Source organism: Sardina pilchardus, chromosome 8 (genome assembly GCF_963854185.1).
Source record: "Sardina pilchardus chromosome 8, fSarPil1.1, whole genome shotgun sequence".
In the NCBI taxonomy this organism is placed as follows: domain Eukaryota; kingdom Metazoa; phylum Chordata; class Actinopteri; order Clupeiformes; family Clupeidae; genus Sardina; species Sardina pilchardus.
The window spans coordinates 33,644,768-33,666,231 of record NC_085001.1 but is presented as its reverse complement, the minus strand read 5'-3'; the positions used below and the strand labels follow the sequence as shown (position 1 = coordinate 33,666,231).

General features: G+C 42.4%; 1 protein-coding gene across 2 annotated transcripts; it reads left to right on the top strand.

The window, feature by feature from the left end:
* Positions 1 to 4,159: 4,159 nt before the first annotated feature.
* On the top strand, positions 4,160 to 20,905 carry snx2 (sorting nexin 2). Of its 2 annotated transcripts, none has more exons than XM_062543704.1 (15): positions 4,160 to 4,336; positions 6,016 to 6,178; positions 8,488 to 8,630; positions 9,157 to 9,223; positions 9,491 to 9,534; positions 10,476 to 10,617; positions 10,791 to 10,869; positions 12,578 to 12,653; positions 13,329 to 13,442; positions 13,995 to 14,088; positions 15,933 to 16,138; positions 17,310 to 17,453; positions 19,318 to 19,398; positions 19,607 to 19,678; positions 20,054 to 20,905. In XM_062543704.1, exons 1-15 carry the CDS (start codon positions 4,229 to 4,231, stop codon positions 20,102 to 20,104), a joined length of 1,584 nt encoding a protein of 527 aa, XP_062399688.1. In that variant the 5' UTR covers positions 4,160 to 4,228; the 3' UTR covers positions 20,105 to 20,905. The 2 variants fall into 2 exon arrangements, with proteins under 2 accessions (XP_062399688.1, XP_062399687.1); XM_062543703.1 differs by having other exon boundaries at positions 4,161 to 4,336; positions 8,485 to 8,630.
* Positions 20,906 to 21,464: the final 559 nt, after the last annotated feature.

The window sequence follows — 21,464 nt, the reverse complement described above, 5'->3', positions numbered from 1 at the left end:
ACGTCCAGTGCATGGCACATGCGTAACATGCACACAGTGTGGTGGACAGTGAGGGATTCCAGTCCAAGACTTACACAACCAGAGATGTGCATCGTGTTTTTGCAGTGGTATTTCAGGGACACTGGTCTAAATCACATACATCTGACAGGAGTAGTGAAGGATGACTGCACAGCTAATGAAGCAGTGTATCAGTGCTGAAACGACTGAAAGAGGCCAGTGATTGATCCTTGGAACAAATTAGTCCTGTAACTGAAAGCCCGATCATAATAAAACTAATAAATGTATCTCATGAGAGTGGACTGATAATCACTCATTAACATGGCATCTCACAGGCAACCCATATCTGCATGTGAGCTGATATGGACACAGTTTGATGCTCAACAAGCACTGGTTCAAACTCTACCAAGGAGGAAACCATATTTAGACATGATCAAGAAATATGTCTGTCTTATCTGACAGGGCCTGAGTTATGGACTAAGATGGACTAAGGTGAAGTGGAAAACTGTCCTGTTGACCAATTCAAATTTTAGATTAGATTAAATTCAACAAAAGTCAACAAAATGCAGTTTGTGTCTAACCAGAAGTACAAAACAAGCGGAAAAGTGCCATTTGATATACAAAGTATAGACAGGTGGTGCATAGACAGGACAAAATGTATAGTGCAGTGTAGACAGTAGTATACAGTTAATTTACAGAAAGTGGTTTAGCCTACAATATTAATGGAATATAAATATGTGCCGTGTATTAGCACTAACCTTAGAAGAGCAGAGTAAATATATGTAGTATGAACAATGTATTAACAACATGATATGTGCGGTGTAGCAGTAACATTATAAGAGTAGTAATAATAATAATATGCCATATTAATATTATAAGAAAAACTGAATAAATATGATTATTCATTATGAAGATAATATACAGTATGTGCAGTGTGGTGACCATACCGTGCAGAAACAGTAATAACATAAGAGTAGTAAGAATAAGTGTTGTAGTGTAGTGATCACGGCACAGATAAATGTGGCCTGAAAACCGTATAAAACTAAAACAACTTGTTAATGAATGTCTGACAACTCCTACAGCTGTGGTGAGCGACGCGAGTGAGATTTTGTCAGGGTTGACCAAACGTTTGTCCCGCACTCAGCTACACATGTTGGTGTAAGGAATTGGAATTGGAATTAATTTGCCGTTGTAGCCGGCCTACCCATGTTGTGCCCTGCATTCTGGTGGTTTGTGGAGTCCAAGCCATTGATAGGGGCGGCCTACTGGAGATGGACAAAATTGGTTACATTCTGTGAAGCAAAGACAGTAGCTGAAGGTCCACCCCGAGGACATTTTGGATTAAGTAGATGCGATTTCCTGTATTCAAGTGGATTTTTGGGTGGTATGCCAAAGATGTGCAACAGGCTGAAATGACTCTGATTCCTGCTCATCTGATCATGACTTGTAGGGCCTTCTAGACTTGAGCTGAACATTCAACCAGAAAACTATTGTTGTGCCTCAATGACTATGTCTATGTACCACAATATAGCCGTTTATAATTATAGACTTTGACCAAGAGTTGATTGGCATTTTGAGTATAATGGTATTCCACTAATTCTTAACTGAAACCTAACCTAGAGGGTTAAGAGCACTTCATGATTTACATAAGATACTGCGCTGAATAGATACAGTAGGTGTGTATAGCCTATTTATCGCAGGATCAAATTCAGTTTAATAAAGGTAGATAGCTAAAATATAGCCTGTATTTTACGTGTCTTTCGTCCGAGTGGTTGTAGTGTAGTGATCACGGCACAGATATGAAATGCGTAAAACTAAAACGACATGAATGTCTGACAACTCCTGCAGCTGTGGTGAGCGACGCGAGAGGTCCCATTTAGAAGTGGCCACTTCATTCACGCTTTCCATGATTCATGCAGCTGCGTGAAATGTATTACAACTTATTGCCACAAGGTGGCAGTTTAAGTCCGCTGTAGCATTGCCGGTGTTGCGTGCCTTCTGTGTTTCTTTGCCTGTAGCCTATGAGACGCGCTCCACCTCAGTCCCTTTGATGAGAATGGGGGTGTGTGTCCCAGCTTTAGACTTCCTGAGGTCCACAATGATCCCTTTGGTCCGCTTGGTGTTGAGAGCCACGTTGCTGTCAGTGCATCACAATGTTAGGTGATGGACCTCCTCCCTGTAGGCCATCTCATTGTTGTTGCTGATTAGACCAATCACCGTAGTGTTGTCTGCAAACTTGACAATGGTGTCAGAGCCATATACCGGTGTGCAGCTGTTGGTGAAGAGGAGAGGGCTCAGCACACATCCATGTGGTATGCCAGTGTTCAGAGTGATGATTGAGGAGATGTGGTTATCTAATCTAAGTCCAGAATCCAGTTAGGGAGGTATTGACGTCCAGTTCATTATTCGCACTAAAAAGGACAGGCAACAGCTAGCATCTATATGGGGGTGTAGTGGTGCCTTTGGCATGGACAGCATGTGTAACGGTAGCCAGCTGGTTCGTAGCTGTGCAATATGTATTGTATGTTGGTAAACCTTTCTCCCGACGCCTTAGGCATAGTGCTGGAACGAGTGCAAGCAACCATGGGCTTTTAGCTCAACTGCCCAACCAATTGCTCAACTCCCAATCCAAGGTGCTGCTATTTGCAGGTGGGAGTTCGAGCCTGAGCCGTACAGTTCAACACAACACAGAGAGCAATCCACTGGTAACACATGCACCTGGAGAGGCATGAATGCTCTCAGTTCTCAAATGTGTAGATTGTTAAAAGAGGCGGTGATGCAACACAGTGGTAAACACACCCATGTCCAGCATTTTAAAAATGTTTTGCCAGTATCAAATTCAAAATATATATAATAAAATATGTTTTGTATATTCAAAATATACAAAACATATTTTCCAAAAAAACAGTAATATTTCTCTTTATGTCAAGAATGTGTTGTCTTTGCCTTGTGTTTGTCTTGAATTTCCCCTTGGGGATCAATAAAGTATCGATCTATCTATCTTGCATTATAATTCTCAATTAAATATTTTGGTTTGCAAGATAGCATTCTACATAGTATGTAGGCTAATACACCTATTTTGAATAAGGTAAGCTGGTTTTATTAAAAGGTTTTCACATGTCCCCATGTAAGAAACAGCACTATCACTGGATTCTGAGCTAGGAACTGCTCTGTTTAGTGTCAGTTTTTTTGTCTGACCCAAGCACTGATGGAGTAGGCTATGTCAGATAAGATGAAAGCAATATAGTGTGGCATATAGGCTATATCACAAAAAAACATATTTGAAACCATATGGAAGCAAAAACTCAACCAAGCTCATTATCAGCAGAGTCTGATGGTGTTCAGAGTGTGTCCAGGCCTATCAATTTCATAATTATTTTTTAAATAATTCTATCATCAATTGTGTTTTCTGATAAAAATGGAGGGTAGATTTAATTCCCAGATTATGATGTTCAACACTTCCACTGCGAAATGTGTTTATTTCGTTTGCATTACTTTGCCATTGACAAAACCAGAAACATGTCTAAATCAACTGGCTTGTCACAAAGGTTGACCCCAAAAAGCACCGGTCATGATTTCTGTTTTCATACATTTCTGACAATAGGCTATTGGTCCAGGATTTCATTTGGGATTTACCTGTCTGTGACAGTTTTTTAGATTTTTACAATTTTTGGCCTAAAATCAGGGGTGGTCATGACTGTTTATTTCACAGTCCTACCACTTCTGCTTCCTAAGTTGTATGGACCCAACAGGCCGAGTTCCAAATCATGACATGTAGCCTATTATCCCTACCTGGTCCTCCACTAGACGCACTAAAACAGAAGAATCTCCTACATGTATGTGAAGCGACTGTAGCCTACCAGGCTAACTGTGACAGTAGATGACCACAACCAGGCTATGTGGCATGTGGCTGATAACCTTCTGTAGAAGAACCTATAGGCTACATTCTCAAGGCTAAACAAATAGGGTAGGCTACATCAATATTTTGGAAATGGCACATCCATTGTATTCTATTATTCATAGCCTACGATCATTGTCATCCTTTACATCTGGCCTTAATAACAATCAGCGGCTTTCTACAGACTGGGGCTGCGACATTTAGGGCGGAGCATGATCTCCACGAAACCGGCAGCTGTCATAAGACCAAATTGTTACTGCGAATCACATGACAGCTGGGAAGCCTCCCTAACCGTCCCATTGAGTTTGCCTTGGTTATTATTGTTTGGCGAAGATGGCGGCGGAGATGGAGCCTCCACCGTTGGGAGATGCGGAACAGACAGATTTCAGGGAAGTGGAGGACGGAGAGGATCTCTTTGTGAGCACTGTAACTACATTAGAGGTAAGACTATTGCGAGGAAAAGAGACAGCCGTAGGCAGCAGCAGCATCTAGGTAGCCTAGGCTAGCATCGTCAGGAAGAGTCTGTACGGTTTATTCTTCTTTTGTTTGGCTCGTGTGGCGCAAATAACACGTTTGCACATCAACAAATGCATTAATATCTTGTGCATATCAGCGGCCAAGTTAATCTACTGATTGATAGAAATTTCATTTAATTTCCAGTCAGTCAACAATTCCGGAGAACTACGCATGCGTGGAAAGGGTGCAGTGATCACGAGGATCAATTTCGCGTTACAACAGCGCAGTCTCGCAGAGTTGGCGCTGGGATCACTCTTGGCCGTAAAGTTGCCAAGCAGGCAGTTTACCTTTTGCCTAAAAGTAACCACGAATAACACAATCGTTTTAGAAGAACTTTTATGTATTGCCCATTTTCTTGCTGGTGAGGTTGCTAAGTTGAAAATGGTCAGGATTTGGGAATCCGGAAACTAGATCAGCACTTTTTCTCTGGAGCATCAGCAAATCCGGTGGAGTTGTCCTCGTTTCCACTCAGACATGTCGCAATAATTTCAGCGAATCCAAGGGTTTGACCGAGATGTGGAAATATTTTTGTCAAGCCAACAAACTTGCGTTTAGCCTACCAGTTGAAAAATCCTACGTGTTAACGCAAGTTTGCCAAAGTACAATTTACACTTAGCCTACAATGCATACACTCAATCTAAACGCTGCCCACCATTTAACCAGAAATATGACCCATCAGTGACAAATCTCATTTAAGCAACTCAAACAGTTCGTGGAAGCATTGCTAAAGTGTACTGTAAATACGGGTAAACTGTTCAGTCAGCACCTAATTGGCTCATAGGCCAGGATGTCCTTCTTCCTGTCCAGGTAGTCATGAGATTTTCTTGTGAGTTGTGCATTGCTGGGTGTGTTTATGGATGGCAAAATGACCCTTTAAAACACAAGGAGAAAACAAAAGCATTAAAAAGTTAACTTGCCTCCAGGCCTGCCCAGTCTCTGAGACTGTTGAAAAGAGCCTGGACAGATTTTAGATGATCAACTTCCCCTCACATTTTAAATGACTGTCTTTTAAAATCTTTGAAAATGAACAGGGATAAAATGAGGCTTCATGTTGGCTTCATGTTGGAAATGCACCTTAGGCTATAAACAAAACTAGGCACAGTGAACAATCTAATTTAATGTTGAAGGCGATGAAGGTTAAGGTGATGTCAAAAAAGTGTCAGCATGCCAGATTCTGCTTTGCATCACATCTACTGAAGACCTGTGGGAAAATGTGTGAACTGACCTTTGTGTAACAGCAGCTGACCTTTGAGTAATTCCACCAGAGCTCTGCTTATAAACTGGAGTAGAGTGTGTCTGCCATTCATTGACTATGAGAGCGCACAGATTTTTCTGGCAGCTTTTCTACTTGATGTCAGCCTTCTCCTTTCAATATTACACTAGTTTGCTATGCTTAATGATCACGATTTGTAGTTGACTGAGGTATGTGTGGACAGTGATCTTTTGGCAATCATGGAAAGTATTTTTCCAAACTCCTAAATTGAATGTAAAAATGTGTTTTCTACCGTACTGTCCATGTCCAGTAGCATGTCTGGTGACCAGTGTGTGTTTCCATGCGTACAGTGTTTGCACATCTGAATCTGAACCTCTATGTGTACCTGTAGTCCAGCCCGTCCTCACCTCCAGAACCAGAACCAGAACCAGAACCAGAACCAGAACCAGAACCTGAACCTGCCAGCCTGCCCACAGAGGATGTCAATGTCAACTCCAATGGACCCAAGCCAGCTGAGGTGCTGCTGGATGATGACCCAGAGGACCTGTTTGCTGGTATGAGAGGCACCTGACAGACATGCCCTGATCCTACTTTAGTTGGCTCTCCACTTCAAGGTTGACGCAGTGGTTTCTGCAGATACTTTATACAGCCTCGTAAATTCTTTTGTTTACTTCTTACCAATATGTCTCATGTCCCCTCTATTCTCTTGAAGTCAGAGGTGTGATACGGGTAGGAGGTAGTTTTTATGCTTGCTTTCAACAAGCCTCTTGGCTTGTGAATAAAGCGCCTTTCAGGGCCCAGCCTCTCGTTACTTCCCTGCCCACTGGTTTTTATCAGGTTCACTCTTATCCACCTTGAGTGGGGGAGGAGAGATTTCTTCCTCGCACCTTCTCATAAGGAGAGGCCAACTGTGAAAATTGTGTAAATAGTTTCAGTTCCTTGATGCACGTTTGATAATGAAACCCACCACCAGTGGCCACATTACTTCACTGCAGATCCACTCTGCACAGTTTGTGTTCTCTCAGCGCTGCTGGCTGACAGCCGCAGCAGAGCCTGTGGGTGGAGGAGGAAGTGAGATTTGGGTAGAGGGGTCACTGAAGTGTAGAGCCTGGCAGTCACAGGGCCTACGGTATGGTGAACCGCTGAAAGCTTACTCTGTCTTTGCAAGTGACAAGCAATCATACAGCACAATTGTACAGCATGTCCAAAAGCCAAGATTACTGTCATGAAAGTACAGGTAAGTCTTGTTATTAAGGACCTCTGCAGTACACTTTGGGTACACTTTCTGAGTGTGCAGTGCTCCCACTACCTACCAGCCTGGCATATGGTGTTGTGTGGCTACATAGATAGGCTACATTCTTTTTTTTTTATTTTTTATAAATAACCTGACCTGTTTGCAGTTTTGTGATGTTTTTGAGTAGCATGTCCCGTTGCTTATCTCTCTGGTCTTTCTGCCAGTTAGGAGGTGATAATGGAACATTCTCGTTCAGAATGGAAAAGTAATGTAGCTGAGTGGGAAGAGGACAGGCTGCATAGGTTTCAATGCTGAATAATTTATTAGTGGTGTTTTAGTGTTAGCTTGGCTCGCTTGTAAATCTGATCACATTTGTTTGATCTTTGCTTCACTAAGCGCAGTAAACTATCAGCCGTTAGTAACAGCTTTGTTTAGATTTTTGTGATGATCAGAGCCATGTTCAAGTGTGATATAAGGATTAGAGCTTCGAGTCCTATCATGTACGCTGGTTTCCGATCCTGCAGGCCGCTCTGTTTTTACTCAAACAGACTTCTGTGATAATGAAACTCAAATTCAGTGTCTGTATAGAGAAATGTGTGGACATTTTGTGATTGCTATACAAAATCATGTTCTGTAAAGAACATGAAGACACAGTGCATGAGGGTATGTGAGGCATGTGTGTGATCTATAGAAAGATTATATGATACTATAGACTGTGCTGTTTCCAGAGATTGAAAATAAGACCTAAATAAGAATAGTATCCCAGTTTATATATTTAAATAACATCTTTACTTTGAAGAAAGAAGAAATTACTGGGTGCTCTTGTCAGTCGTCGGTAAACTCCTGTTGTGTAAGGGCGCTTTCACACCACTAATTCGATTATTTGGTCCGCTTCAGGCAGTGAAATTGTTATTATGTAGCATATAGACTCCAGTGAGGTCCGCTTTCACACCAGAAAACGAACCAAAATTAGTCTGATTGATTTTTTTCTCAATGTTAATCTTCCGGTAGAAATCGGCGCCAATTTTGACTCACTATTTTGACCTACAGTCTATGGTTTGGACCCCAGTTCGCGTTCTCACCAGAGGGACCGCACCAGAGGTCTACTTTTGGTGCGGAGTCAAGCGGACCGAGACCTCCTCTTTTTGGAGGTCTCGGTCCGCTTGTTTTGGTGCGCACCCGAGTGCGATTAATGCTTTCACACCAACGAAAACGAACCAAACTAAGAGGTTTTGGTACGAATGGACCGTTTGGTGCGCACCAAACGATGTTGGTGTGAAAGCACCCTAAGGTGCTCTTGAAGTAAAAAAACAAAGTTTTTAGTAAAAAAAATGTGGTGGCCACTGGGCCTTCTCCAGGCAACTCTTACGCTGAGCAAAGGATTAGGCTATGTTTTAGGTTAAAAACCCTTTATTTGTAAATGCCCCAGTACAAATAAAGGGTTTTTAACCTAAAACATAGCCTAATCCTTTTCTCCGTGTAAGAGTTGCCTGGAGAAAGCCCAGTGGCCACCACATTTTTTTGAACATCTTTACTTTGTTGAAAAAATACTGACAAAAAAAGATGCTACAGCATGCCATGGTGTGTATGTGGATTTACAGTAATTGTGTTGTGTTGTTTTGTCAGAAGCCACTGATGAGGTCTCATTGGACAGTCCTGAGAGAGAGCCCATTCTCTCGGATGGTCCCTCCCCTGCCATCACCCCAGTGACGCCCACGGTCATGATCACACCACGCATTGAGCCTGCCATGTTCCAGCGCTCCCCTGAAGAGGTCTCCAAACATGTCCTGTCTGTCTGTCTGTCTGTCTGTCTGTCTGTCTGTCTGTCTATCATCCATCTTCCGGTCTCGATCTTTTTGCCTGTCTATCCTCCTGACTTTCTCCATTTACGTGACTCCCCCATCTCCCTGTCTCAGTCTATACATCTATGTTCCCACATGCTGTGATGTTTCTGATTGCCATGGTTGCCAAATCATTTCAGCTGGTATATCTCATTTCATTACCATGTTTTGCTATTAAATCCCCATTTGCAAGGAAGCACCTTGATCTACTTTGAACCAAATTGATAGAAAATGACCATCGCTATACTAATGTGATATTTGTGAAGTAAAAGTCCATAGCACTCAGCTACCACTGATGCTACTGATGCATGATGTTCTCTGCAGAGTCTGCTGTCACATACTCCATTTTAAAGCACTGGAATACACCTACGTTTTCTCTATTGAAATCTCTATTGATTGGATTTTCTCTATTCAAGTTCTAATTGAATTCAATTGTATTATGCTGTTATGATTGCAGGAGGAAGAGGAGGAGAATGGTGATGCATTTGACATGCATATATCTGTGTCTGACCCAGAGAAAGTTGGTAAGTACCTTCAGTCAGTCAGTACAGTAGGAAAGGTATTTTTTGCTCACTTACTGTATCATCTATCGATTTCCTGGACAGATTGATCTAGTACATATCTTTTACTCTCTTGTGTACATTTGTTCATCTGACGATCAAAATACTTTAATTATGTGGGTCAGATGGACCTCGAGGCAAAATGCTCCCTCTTTCTAAAGAATTGACAAAATACAAGTTTGTGTTGAATAGATTGATCCTTTTGTTAAAAGGTTATTTTGCTCTTTCTAGGTGATGGAATGAATGCCTACATGGCCTACAAAGTGACCACCAAGGTGGGTGCTGCTCCCTGGAACACATGCTGCCAGTTCTAGCACTTTTGGATGCCTAGCATTGCTCCTGTATCAGACCTTATGGCCACTAGCTAGTTCTAGCACTTTTGGATGCCTAGCATTGCTCCTGTATCAGACCTTATGGCCACTAGCTAGTTCTAGCACTTCTGGATGCCTAGCATTGCTCCTGTATCAGACCTTATGGCCACTAGCTAGTTCTAGCACTTCTGGATGCCTAGCATGGCTCCTGTATCAGACCTTATGGCCACTAGCTAGTTTTAGCACTTCTGGATGCCTAGCATGGCTCCTGTATCAGACCTTATGGCCACTAGCTAGTTCTAGCACTTCTGGATGCCTAGCATGGCTCCTGTATCAGACCTTATGGCCACTAGCTAGTTCTAGCACTTCTGGATGCCTAGCATTGCTCCTGTATCAGACCTTATGGCCACTAGCTAGTTCTAGCACTTCTGGATGCCTAGCATGGCTCCTGTATCAGACCTTATGGCCACTAGCTAGTTCTAGCACTTCTGGATGCCTAGCATTGCTCCTGTATCAGACCTTATGGCCACTAGCTAGTTCTAGCACTTCTGGCTGCCTAGCATTGCTCCTGTATCAGACCTTATGGCCATTAGCTAGTTTTAGCACTTCTGGATGCCTAGCATGGCTCCTGTATCAGACCTTATGGCCACTAGCTAGTTCTAGCACTTCTGGATGCCTAGCATGGCTCCTGTATCAGACCTTATGGCCACTAGCTAGTTCTAGCACTTCTGGATGCCTAGCATTGCTCCTGTATCAGACCTTATGGCCATTAGCTAGTTTTTTATTTGCGTTGTTAATGCCTGCCTCTGTGATTTTTGACCATTCTCCTCAACAAATGTGTTGTAGTGATATAGTTTCCACTCTCAGTGAAGAAATGTTCCTCATTATTGTTCCTTGTCTTTTAGACCTCTCTGAGAATGTTCAACCGCAACGAGTTCTCTGTGAAGAGAAGGTTCAGTGACTTCCTGGGACTTCACAGCAAACTGGCCTCCAAATACCTTCACATTGGTTACATAGTCCCCCCTGCCCCAGAGAAAAGCATTGTGGGTAAGCACCACATTATATTCAGGAAGAACAACTCATGACAAAATAGCAGACTTACAGCATGTAAGGTGTATGAAAAAGTGTAAAGGTTCAAGTTAACATTTCATTTAGCTAATCCCAAAGATGCCACTCCTAAGTGTACTAATCTGTAGCACTGCCCATAACCTGTTTTCCAGGGATGACTAAGGTCAAGGTGGGGAAGGATGACTCCTCATCCACTGAGTTTGTGGAGAAGCGAAGATCAGCTCTGGAAAGGTACTCCCACCTAACCCCCACAACACTCCTGTTCTACCTCCCACCTAACCCCCACAACACTCCTGTTCTACCTCCCACCTAACCCCCACAACACTCCTGTTCTAACTCCCACCTAACCCCCACAACACGCCTGTTCTAACTCCCACCTAACCCCCACAACACTCCTGTTCTAACTCCCACCTAACCCCCACAACACTCCTGTTCTACCTCCCACCTAACCCCCACAACACTCCTGTTCTAACTCCCACCTAACCCCCACAACACTCCTGTTCTAACTCCCACCTAACCCCCACAACACTCCTGTTCTACCTCCCACCTAACCCCCACAACACTCCTGTTCTAACTCCCACAACACTCTTGTTCTAACTCACTTACTTCAGATGACAAATCAGCAAGTGCAGTCAGCAAGCAAGTGCGTGTAATGATTTTTCTTCACTGGCTGAGAGCCTCCCCCTCCCCTCTGCATGTCATATGGCCCCGCGCACCAACCTGGATCCAGACATGAAAACACTTCAGCAGGAAAAGAGCATTCTTGTTCTGGTCTTTTGTTGGTGGAAAGGTTAACCAGCCAAATATTAGACAGCTCCTAATCGCTGGGCGCCCAGGCATCTTGTGCCTCTCTGCAGCAGGGGGAGGAGGGGGAGGAAGTCAACAAGATGCTTCCCCTGTAAATTCACCTTTCATCTCTTCTCCTTTTGCCTCAATTCTGCCCTCTTTTCTAGTCCATTGTTTTCTTTATTTTTGCTTTTGTTCTTGGTAGTGTTCCCTTTCTCATGCTACATTACGGCCTTTTTAGGAAGACTTGAAAAAAATTATAAAAATGAAATTCAAGCAAACAAACAGCCTTTCCCTTGACCTTTTCCATTTTGTGAAGTGATTGGAAGGTCAGGTGTGTGGTGTGTGTGTGTGTGTTTGTGTGTGTGTGTGTGATTATAAGTGGCATGCCTGTGCACATGTCATCTGTGGAAGAACTGTATTCTGATGGCTATAGGAAGGCAAATTCCATTAGGTTTTACTGATCTGGTCATAGGTGGAATCTTGTGCGTTTTCAAGTGAACGAAGCTCTTCACTCTTGAATGAAAAGTCTTTGATAATCCAGCAAATATGTAGCACATGAGAAGCTAGGAACATTATATTGGATCTCCCTTGCCCAATTAAATGTCTGAATAGCTACAGTCAGTGGAGTGGAGTAAGTAGGCTATAGGTGGCTGTTTTTTTCTCGGGTAGATTGGAACACATCCAATGTGTCGTCTTTTTTTTCTTCAGGAAATGTGTACACAGAAATATTGGTCTGTCTGATTGACCTATAGGATGTATGAGTTTGTATTTGCCCTTCTAGCAGTTTGGGATATGTGAGGGTTTTGTGGAAACAGTGTGTGTCTAGAGGTTAGTGTCTGTCTTAAGTGAAAATAGTGTCGGACTAGGTTTGCGCCCCTCCATATGACTTTGGGAATGTGCACACAAAATGATGAACTCTTTTTCCAGGAGTAGGATCAGTGGTCTCTGCTGCTGAAGTTGGGCAGTGTGTGTAGGTAACAGTGTGTTCTTCTGCAGGAGGCTGGCAGTGTGTATGGGTAAGACATCTTGTCCCTCAGATTGTGTAGCGTAGAGATAGGAAGCAGCGTGTTCTGTGTGCTAGTCACTGAAATGATCTGCTTATCTCTGCCAGAGGAGAAGGGTGTGTAGCTGACCGTGTGTTTCTCTAAAGGTACCTGATGCGAACAGTGAAGCACCCCATCTTACTGAAGGACCCTGATGTGCAGCAGTTCTTGGAGAACACAGAGGTACTGCCAGAGAACATAACCGCACAATGCTTATTCAGATCATTTAGATGTTACAGTTACTGTACTGTTACTGTATTTCTTTGGTTATGTTTAAAACCATTTAGTGATCACCTTAAACTAATATACAAGTATTCATCGTCAATTAGTTGTACCATGGTAGCACCAAAAAAATAGAAGATTTGCAAGGAAATACCATTGCATGCAAAAGCTGTAAATCTAGTAGTTTGTGTTCTTCTGCTCCTCATGTAACTATTTGGTTATGTGTGTGTGTGTGTGTGTGTGTGCGTGCGCAGAGGCCTACAGCCTTTAAAAGACACTGGCTGCATCCATTGTAAAGCAATTACAGTATTAACACACTTCTAATATAGCGCCCAGCCAGGGGAGGATGGAGAAAGGCTTCCACCAGGCCAATTGAAGGCTATTTCTCCCCAGCATTGTCCCCAGGGCCAGTTTTTGAGCCTCAAATGTATTAAATTAGATCCAGCATTGAAATGTATGGGAGTGGAGAAAACACCAAGGAGTGGAGAGCGGGAGCGAGGGAGGGAGAGGGATGGAGGGAGGAGTGTTGGATGGGTGGGGGGTGGGGTGCGGGTGGTGGAGGGTCCCAGCGGGATTGGGTCGGAGCCCTCGGCCTGTTAACCGGTTTGTTTGCCCTTATTTGTCATTTCATCCCAGCTGCCTCGTGCGGTTAGTACCCAGGCCCTGAGCGGAGCCGGAATATTGAGGATGGTAAACAAGGCTGCCGAGGCTGTCAACAAAATGACAATCAAGATGAATGAATCGGATGCGGTAAGGGCTGATTTTTAGACTTGAATAATGAGACGAATTAATGAGCCTCTGCCCCAGAATCCCTAAGATGAGAGCGAGAGAGAAAGAGAGAGAGAGAGAGAAAGAGAGAGAGGGAGTATGTGAAAGACAGAAAGACCGAGGGAGAGAGAGCAGAGAAAAGAAAAGCAACTCCAAGAAGAGAGACTGAACAAGAGGCCATAGAGCTGCCTAGACATGTTGCAGGTCGTGCTGAGAAGAATTTGCTGTTCATTATGAAATGCATTTTACAAATGTACCCTGTAAGGCCAGTTACCTGACATCCATCAGTTTTGTAAAAACAACTTAACCACTTAATTGAAACTCATTTGATCTGGAGAGTAAACAATTTTGGTTTATTAAATGAGCTTATTCAAAAGGTAAAATGTCTCTTTTAGACTTTAAGAAGACATTATGCATGTCCACAACAATGACATGCTCTGTCACCATCCATCACACTGAAGCTAAATCACTGGACTGAAGTATGTGTGTGTTTGTGGGTGTTTGTGTGTGTGTTTGTTTATTTGTGTTTTGCAGTGGTTTGAGGAGAAGCAGCAGCAGTTTGAGAATCTGGATGCACAGCTGCGTAAGCTCCATGCCAGTGTGGAGTCGCTTGTGGTCCACAGGAAAGGTATGTCTCAGGACCCCACTAATGATGTCTCTCAAATCACGCCACCACATTAGTGTGTGTCTGTGTGTCTCCAAACTCCCGTTGTTTCATGGCACACAGAGTAAGAAGTGGGGACTCTGCTGAGCCTTTATGAGTTGAGTTTTCATGGAAACATTTACACCAGGGCTGTACGCTAAGCTTTTTCACTAGGAGCACAGGTGCTCCTAAATGAAAAAGTTTAGGAGCACAGAAAAAAATTTAGGAGCACTATGACATTTCCTTGAAAACCTTCTTGCCTTAAGCAGGATACAGATCATTCACAGCATTGGCAATCATAGTCTCTGCTCAAACCCTACACACAGAAAATGGCTTGTCTTGTTTCTATTTAATATTTTGAATTCAGAATTTGTATACATCAATTTATAGCATTTTAGGATCTGCATAATTACTTGTAGCTTAAAATATTCAGTAAACTGAATACTTCATATTGATTACACTGTAATGATATTACAGGGGTGGTGTGTAGGTCTAATTGAGTGCCTGTCACTTTAAGATGTACGTGAACATAATTAGGTTACTTGCAGTTTTAGGAAAAGAGTCGAGCATAGTTCAAGGATACATCATGTTTTCATTAAATAACTTTAACTTCTATGATTTAGGTAGCCTACCATGGCATGGCATCATGAGTTGTCACTTTTTCCTTGGTCATGTTTAATTGGCTGGGTGCTTAACTTACTCTACCATGACTCGTCTTGGAGTTTGGTAGGCTATATCTGTTATATCCAATGAGTGACAACCAGAGCTCAAAATAAAACGTTACGGTATTCTCCTGATAACGTTAGTGGAATGGAATTAATGTGAATGTAACCTCCATACAAAGACGCAGAGTGGCTATATGATGCGCACATAAATTTGCAATGAAAATGTTCCGCCTTTTTAAAGCAGGTGTAGCCTACACCAAATCGTGGTTAAATCCATCATTTAGACAATAGAATCAGTCGGATTTCTCTCATAGAAGTCAACCAGGCCTATGTCAAATGCAGGCTGGGGTGAAGCTAACACGGTTTCCACACCGTGTTTATCAACCATGATAATAATAATATTTGAAATGAACACGGTAATTGTAGGCTATATAGTCAACATTCTTATCATGGTTTGCCGTTTCAACGGTAGGCTAATCGCTACAAAGTCACCAACTGATAACGAACAGATTGAAGAAAAAGAAGAATGGTTTTGGAGTGACATTTCTTGCGTGTGTGAGAGACGGCGAGGTTGATGTTGAAAGCGTGAGTTTCCAGCCAGGAGCGTTAGAGTTGTCAACTATGAAATTTGTATACAGATGCGCGAAAATTGTACTGGCCTATACTTTGATCCACTTGGTGTGGATTTTTAGGAGCAAAATGCGAATAAAAGGGTTGAATTCAGTACTCGCACCTGTGCTCCCATTTCATCATATTTTCAATTAGCACTAATATATATTTCCTCGCATTTGCGACGAGGTGCTCGCAGTGTACAGCCCTGGTTTACACACTTTATTCCTTAGCCAAACCATTTACCAGGAATTCAGACTACTGGTTTCACATTGATTTCCAGATTCTAGGAACCTTTGAGATCTCATTTTGCCAAGTTCTATGGAAGCCTTTTTTTTACTCTTTGTGTCAGAATATGGGTCAGCTTTAGATGCCCGTTTAACTTTTGATTCACCATAGGCTAAAGTGAACATGAAGGGTGGAATGTAGGAATGCTGTCTCAAGAAGAGTCATCATCTCTAATTTATTTTTCCTCTCTGCTCTACTTGGCCTTTTTTGCTCCGGTTCTTTCCATAGTTTGAATCCACCTCTGTCTTTCTGTCTGCGTCTCCTCAGAGTTGTCCTTCAACACAGCCTCCTTTGCTAAGAGTGCGGCCATGCTGGGGAACTCGGAGGACCACACGGCGCTCTCACGCGCTCTGTCCCAGCTGGCCGAGGTGGAGGAGAAGATCGACCAGCTGCACCAGGACCAGGCCTACGCCGACTTCTACCTGTTCTCCGAGCTGGTGGGGGACTACGTTCGTCTTCTCACTGCTGTCAAGGTGTGCACACACACACACACACACACACACACACACACACACACACACACACACGCGCGCATACAGTACATACATACAGTCATGGCTGAAAGTGGTGGCACCCCATGCTAAAGTTGACTAAAAAGATGAATATATAAAATCATCTTTTGGATATTGATCTTAATGCCTTAAGTAGTCAAATGAGGAAATATCCAACCTTTAAGGACACCAAATTTCTTTGTGAAAAATGAATCATAAATTAATAAATGTCCTTCCTTAATATACTGGGGTCATAAATATTTGCACCCCTTTGTTAACCCTATGTGTTCAATTCCCATAGAGGCAGGCAGATTTTTATTTTTAAATGCCACTTGTTTCATGGATCCAGGATACTATGCATCCTGATAAATTTCCCTTGACCTTTGGAACTAAAATAGTCCCACATCATCACACACCCTTCACCATACCTAGAGATTGGCATGGTGTTTTGTTTGGTTTTGTTCAGTTAGCCTATTAGCTGGTTTGATTTGTATTGAGCTCCATGAGCATCAAACAGGCTAAAAGGCTAACTAAACAAAACACCATGCCCATCTCTAGATATGGTGAAGGGTGTGTGGTGATGTGGGGCAATTTTAGGGAAGGGAAAACTTGATCAGGATGTATATTATCCTGGATCCATGAAAAAAGTGGCTTTCAAAAATAAAAATCTGCCTGCCCCTATGTTAACCCTATGTGTTAAATTCCCATAGGGTTACAGAGGGGTGCCAATACTTATGACCCCAGTATTTTAAAGAAAACATTAATTTATTTACGATACATTAGTCACTCACAAAGAAAATGAGTGACTTTTAAAGTTTGGATATTTTCTCATTTGATTACTTAAGGCATTAAGATCAATTTCCAAAATATGATTTTATATTCTCTTTTTAGTCTACTTTAGCATGGGTGCCAACACTCTCAGCCATGACTGTACATGCACAGGACAATCACAGGATAAACAGAGAAGCATAGTTGTGTTTCATTTACTTACAGCCTAAGGTGTCTCTGTCTTTCTTTCTCTCTCTCCATTTGTCTGTCTATCTGTTTCTCTCTCTCTCTCTCTCTCTGTCTCTGTCTCTCTGTGTTTCTCTCTCTCTCTCTCTCTCTCTCTGTCTCTGTCTCTGTGTTTCTCTCTCTCTCTCTCTCTCTGAAGGGTGTGTTTGACCAGCGCATGAAGACCTGGTCCAAGTGGCAGGATGCTCAGGTCATGCTGCAGAGAAAGCGTGAGGCTGAGGCAAAGCTCCAGTACGCCAACAAACCCGATAAGCTGCAGCAGGCCAAGGACGAGATCAAGGAGGTAAAGATCCCAAAGTGGGCACACACACACACACACACACACACACACACACACACACACACACACACACTCAGACATGCATGCACATTCACTAATGCTCACACACTCCATGCATATAATGCACTTTCATTTGTAAATATTGTTTCAATCTTGCATTTAAAATGCATTTAAGAATCTTGTGAGACCCTCTAGTGGAGGCTGCCAGCACACTCGCACATGCACTAACCAGCTGCACACCGATGGTTGTCAATGGGGAGCTGCAGAAAAGCAGGCCTACGTACTGATGCATAATTGGGGGAACTCTCTGGCCTTGTCCTGCATGAACCTCTCCAGGGCAACTACAGTATGCCCGCCCGGTGTCTGGGCAAGGAGGCACAAGTGCAAGACTGACCTGAATTATTTTGATCACAAAGCATTTTTTCTTTTTCCGCCTTTTTAATTTCTGCATTTTCCTTATCATGCTTCCCCCAACCCAAAAGGAAATTGTGGAGGTAGGACCCTGGCTTTCACTCTATTTCTCTCTATTTTTTTATTTTTTTTCACCAGTTCTTTTTGTTTGCTTGTGTCACAAAATAGACTAGGTTAACACTTGACTCTTGCCTTCCCCAGTTGGGCCACATGTTACATTTAGACTCAGTCTTGATAAAATCTGGGTAAAATGGTCGGTCTTGGTTTTAATAGTTGAAGGTTGCTGTTGGGCTCCCCCTGGAGTTGCGGAGTATTTGTATTTTGCCACGGTCATACATATCACTCATGGCTATAGCCCCCCTCCTCTTGGATACGGTACATATGCATTTGTTTACAAATCGGCAAAAATCATTTCCAAAGAGCCATGTCGAGTGTCAAGGTAATATTGCACAGTTTGATATAAATATTAGGCTATTGCACAATTGCAGCAAAACAACTTGTTATTCTCCAGGTAAGGAAGAGCACTTTGCAAGGCTGGTTCTCTTGGCTGGCTATGCTAGGGCTGCTAGGGCTGCCTGATTGCCCCTAGTAGTTAATTTAGGGCAGAGGGCTGAGCTGATGGTAGTGCAGTAATGGAGTGTGTTTATACTCTGCTAGATGTGACCATACTGCGTCTGGCTGTTTTAGGCAACTTGTTGTTGACATCTCTGATGAAATATCTTGTGATTCTGTTGGCAGGGTGCACCACCCATATTCAGTTTCATGAGACATTATTTGATTTGTTGTCGGACTCATCAGTGAGGAGAGATGGTCACTTCCAAGTCCAAACAGAGGTTTACATAGAACTGATTCTGTGTTCTGTGGTTACAACATATTTTTACCTAGCAGGATCTAAACCTAGCAATATGTATGTGAAACCAATGAGTCAATCAGTTCTTCACTTGCTTTATTTCTTGCATGTTTGATATGGAGACCTTTTATTTGTCTTATTTTACAGTTTAGTGTTTGTTAAAGGGATTTCTATCAGCTCAGAGTCGTCACTTGCTCCAAATTCACATTTATTATCATCATTATACATACACATACAAGACCAAGAGGACGCCTCCATTTGTGTTACGTCTGTATGTAGATACATGTTGGTGTGTAGTGCTGCATGCATACTCAGTCCATTTTATTATTAGATCCAAACTCAATATTCATGTTTTTATCATTCCATCCTCACTTTTAAAACCTCTCTCCTTAGCATTATTATAGCATTAGCACCGTGTGTGTGTACAGCACAGTTTGCAATCATTCATTACAATGTGTTTTTGTCCTAGTCCGCCTTTGCTTTGCAACAAAGTCTTTAGTTGGTAGTAAGAGCAGTCCGCCACAGCATAGCCGCACAAAGGCAGATGGAACAAATGCTCACCTTTTAGACACTCACACCTGTGGACTGTTTTTTCCTCTCTTGCAGTGGGAAGGTAAGGTTGAGCAAGGAGAGCGAGATTTTGAGCAGATATCAAAAATCATTCGCAAGGAGGTGGGAAGGTTTGAGGTAAGAGCAATACTGGCCTATTTCAGTCAAATGAACAAAAGCACCCAGGGTTTGTTAGTAGGCTTTATTTCTGTAGTCTAAATGATATGGTAGCTTGTTTGGTCTTGATGGAGTGGATCTACTGCTGCTGCTGCCAATGGTACTACTGTTGAGCAGATGCTACAAATCCTAACTGGACACTAACTGTGTCTCTTGCATCTGCTTGCAGAAAGACAGAGTGAAGGACTTCAAAGTGGTAATCGTCAAATACCTAGAGTCTCTCGTCCATACACAGCAACAGGTAAGCCAGTGCTTTAATATTCAATGTAGAACGTCAAGAGCACAAAATTGTAAAAGTGTCATGAATTAAAAGTGTAATTAATTATCTAGTATAGATTTTAATGGAAAATATAAACACATACAGTAATTGTTGAAAACAAAGCTGTATAATTCTCAATATTTTTTTGCCATTTAACTTGTTCAAATGCTCACTTTCACGCGAGATCTGACAAAAGAAAAGTGAACCAGTGAAAAGGGGAAGGAAAGAGGAAGTAGTTCATATTGTGTATTGTAGTCTTTTTGTGATGAACACGTTTTCAAAAAAGCAATGGCAGCAGTAGTTTCAAATGTATTGAAATATTCATAATGTATGTATTGTTATTTTTTTGTTTTACAGCTGATAAAATACTGGGAGGCATTCTTACCCGAAGCCAAAGCTATTGCATAACCAGGCAGATCTTTGTTTACTGAATCTTGCAATCTCACTCTAAAGGATGATGCACAGACAGATGAAATCTCAATGACCACTTGAAAATTAAACACTAGAAATCTTTTTGATGGCTCACTCCCCACTTTTCTCTGATTACGTTTTTCTTCTTGTAACTAATGTCTTTAAAAGATGCCCCGTTTCTCTTGATTTGGCCCAGAGAGCCAAAAAAGGGCAGGGCAGTATAAAAGGGGTGTTTGCACTTCTTGTTTGGTGACATCACTGCTGTTCTGTCGTGGCAGGGGCTTAGTGCCACATCACATGCTGTTGTGTGATGTGTTCTATCGTCATGTGGGCTCACTCGAGCCCGTTCTGCGTTTGTTTTAAAGCAAGCATGCTCCCTGTCTCAGTCAATGTCGGGCCCTTGAAGAACGTGCTGTGGGCACTTTTCCACGCTTCTGAACCATTGTCAGGACAACAGGGTTACAGGCAGACTGAACACATAGTGCCTACATAACAGTTTGTAAAGTGCAAAACGTATGTGGACATTCTTCCTTCATGCTAAAACCTGTGTGTTGAACATGAAATTTCCATTTGCAGCTTTTTCCCCTTGTTGTTTTACCCTGAGGTGCTTGGCCCCACGGTGTTGCTGCTCTGTTTTTTTTACTTTGCCATTTAACCTGCAATTTTTGAATATTGAATACCTGTGTTTGATTCCTTGTTTGAAAGCCTTGTCCTAAAAGATTTTTAAAAATTCATTTATTTTTTACTTCACATTCCTGTGCAGAAATGCTTGTGTCCTAATAAAGGAATGTACATCTTTGTTGGTTAAGTGTCCAGTTCGTTCCTACTCCTATATGAAGAATGATATTATTAGTGTTTGCATGGAATGAAAGGCTGGTCATCTTTACTCAGATTTAAGGATTTGTTATGAGCAAAATGCATGTAAATGCAGTTGTCTCCTCTCTTGCAACCCCAGTGGTAGCCCTGAAAGCATCATGTCTTTACCTCTGGCCTACTTGTCGTGTGTTTGACTTTAGCATAAACATTTCAAAAGCTGTCAAAAAGTAGTCTACTGCGACTGTCCAGTGTCCACCCACATCGCCACGAGTCTATCGACAAGCTGTCATATTTGCTGTGGTCAGTATTGTAGGCTGGAGGCCTACGGGAGAGAAGGCACTGCTGCTGCTCTCCAGTGGAGGTGGGATGTGTTGTGTAGGCCTCCAGCACGGCTGATGCGCTGCTGATTTCAGTAGTCCACATTAGAAGCGTGGAAGATGCCAGTGCTCTTTGGTTTTATAGGATAGGTGTTTTCAGTAGTGTTGTCTTTATCTTTTTATCAAACATATTTAAAACAATGATTTTTTGGTTAATGCAGCTT

What these genes read in the sequence shown, in the direction of transcription:
- snx2 (XM_062543703.1), top strand. Translation starts at nt 4,229, where the DNA reads ATGGCGGCGGAGATGGAGCCTCCACCGTTGGGAGATGCGGAACAGACA. An exon ending in GTCTGACCCAGAGAAAGTTG is followed by an intron (nt 9,224 to 9,490) that starts GTAAGTACCTTC and finishes TGCTCTTTCTAG; the next exon opens with GTGATGGAATGAATGCCTAC. An exon ending in CCTACAAAGTGACCACCAAG is followed by an intron (nt 9,535 to 10,475) that starts GTGGGTGCTGCT and finishes CTTGTCTTTTAG; the next exon opens with ACCTCTCTGAGAATGTTCAA.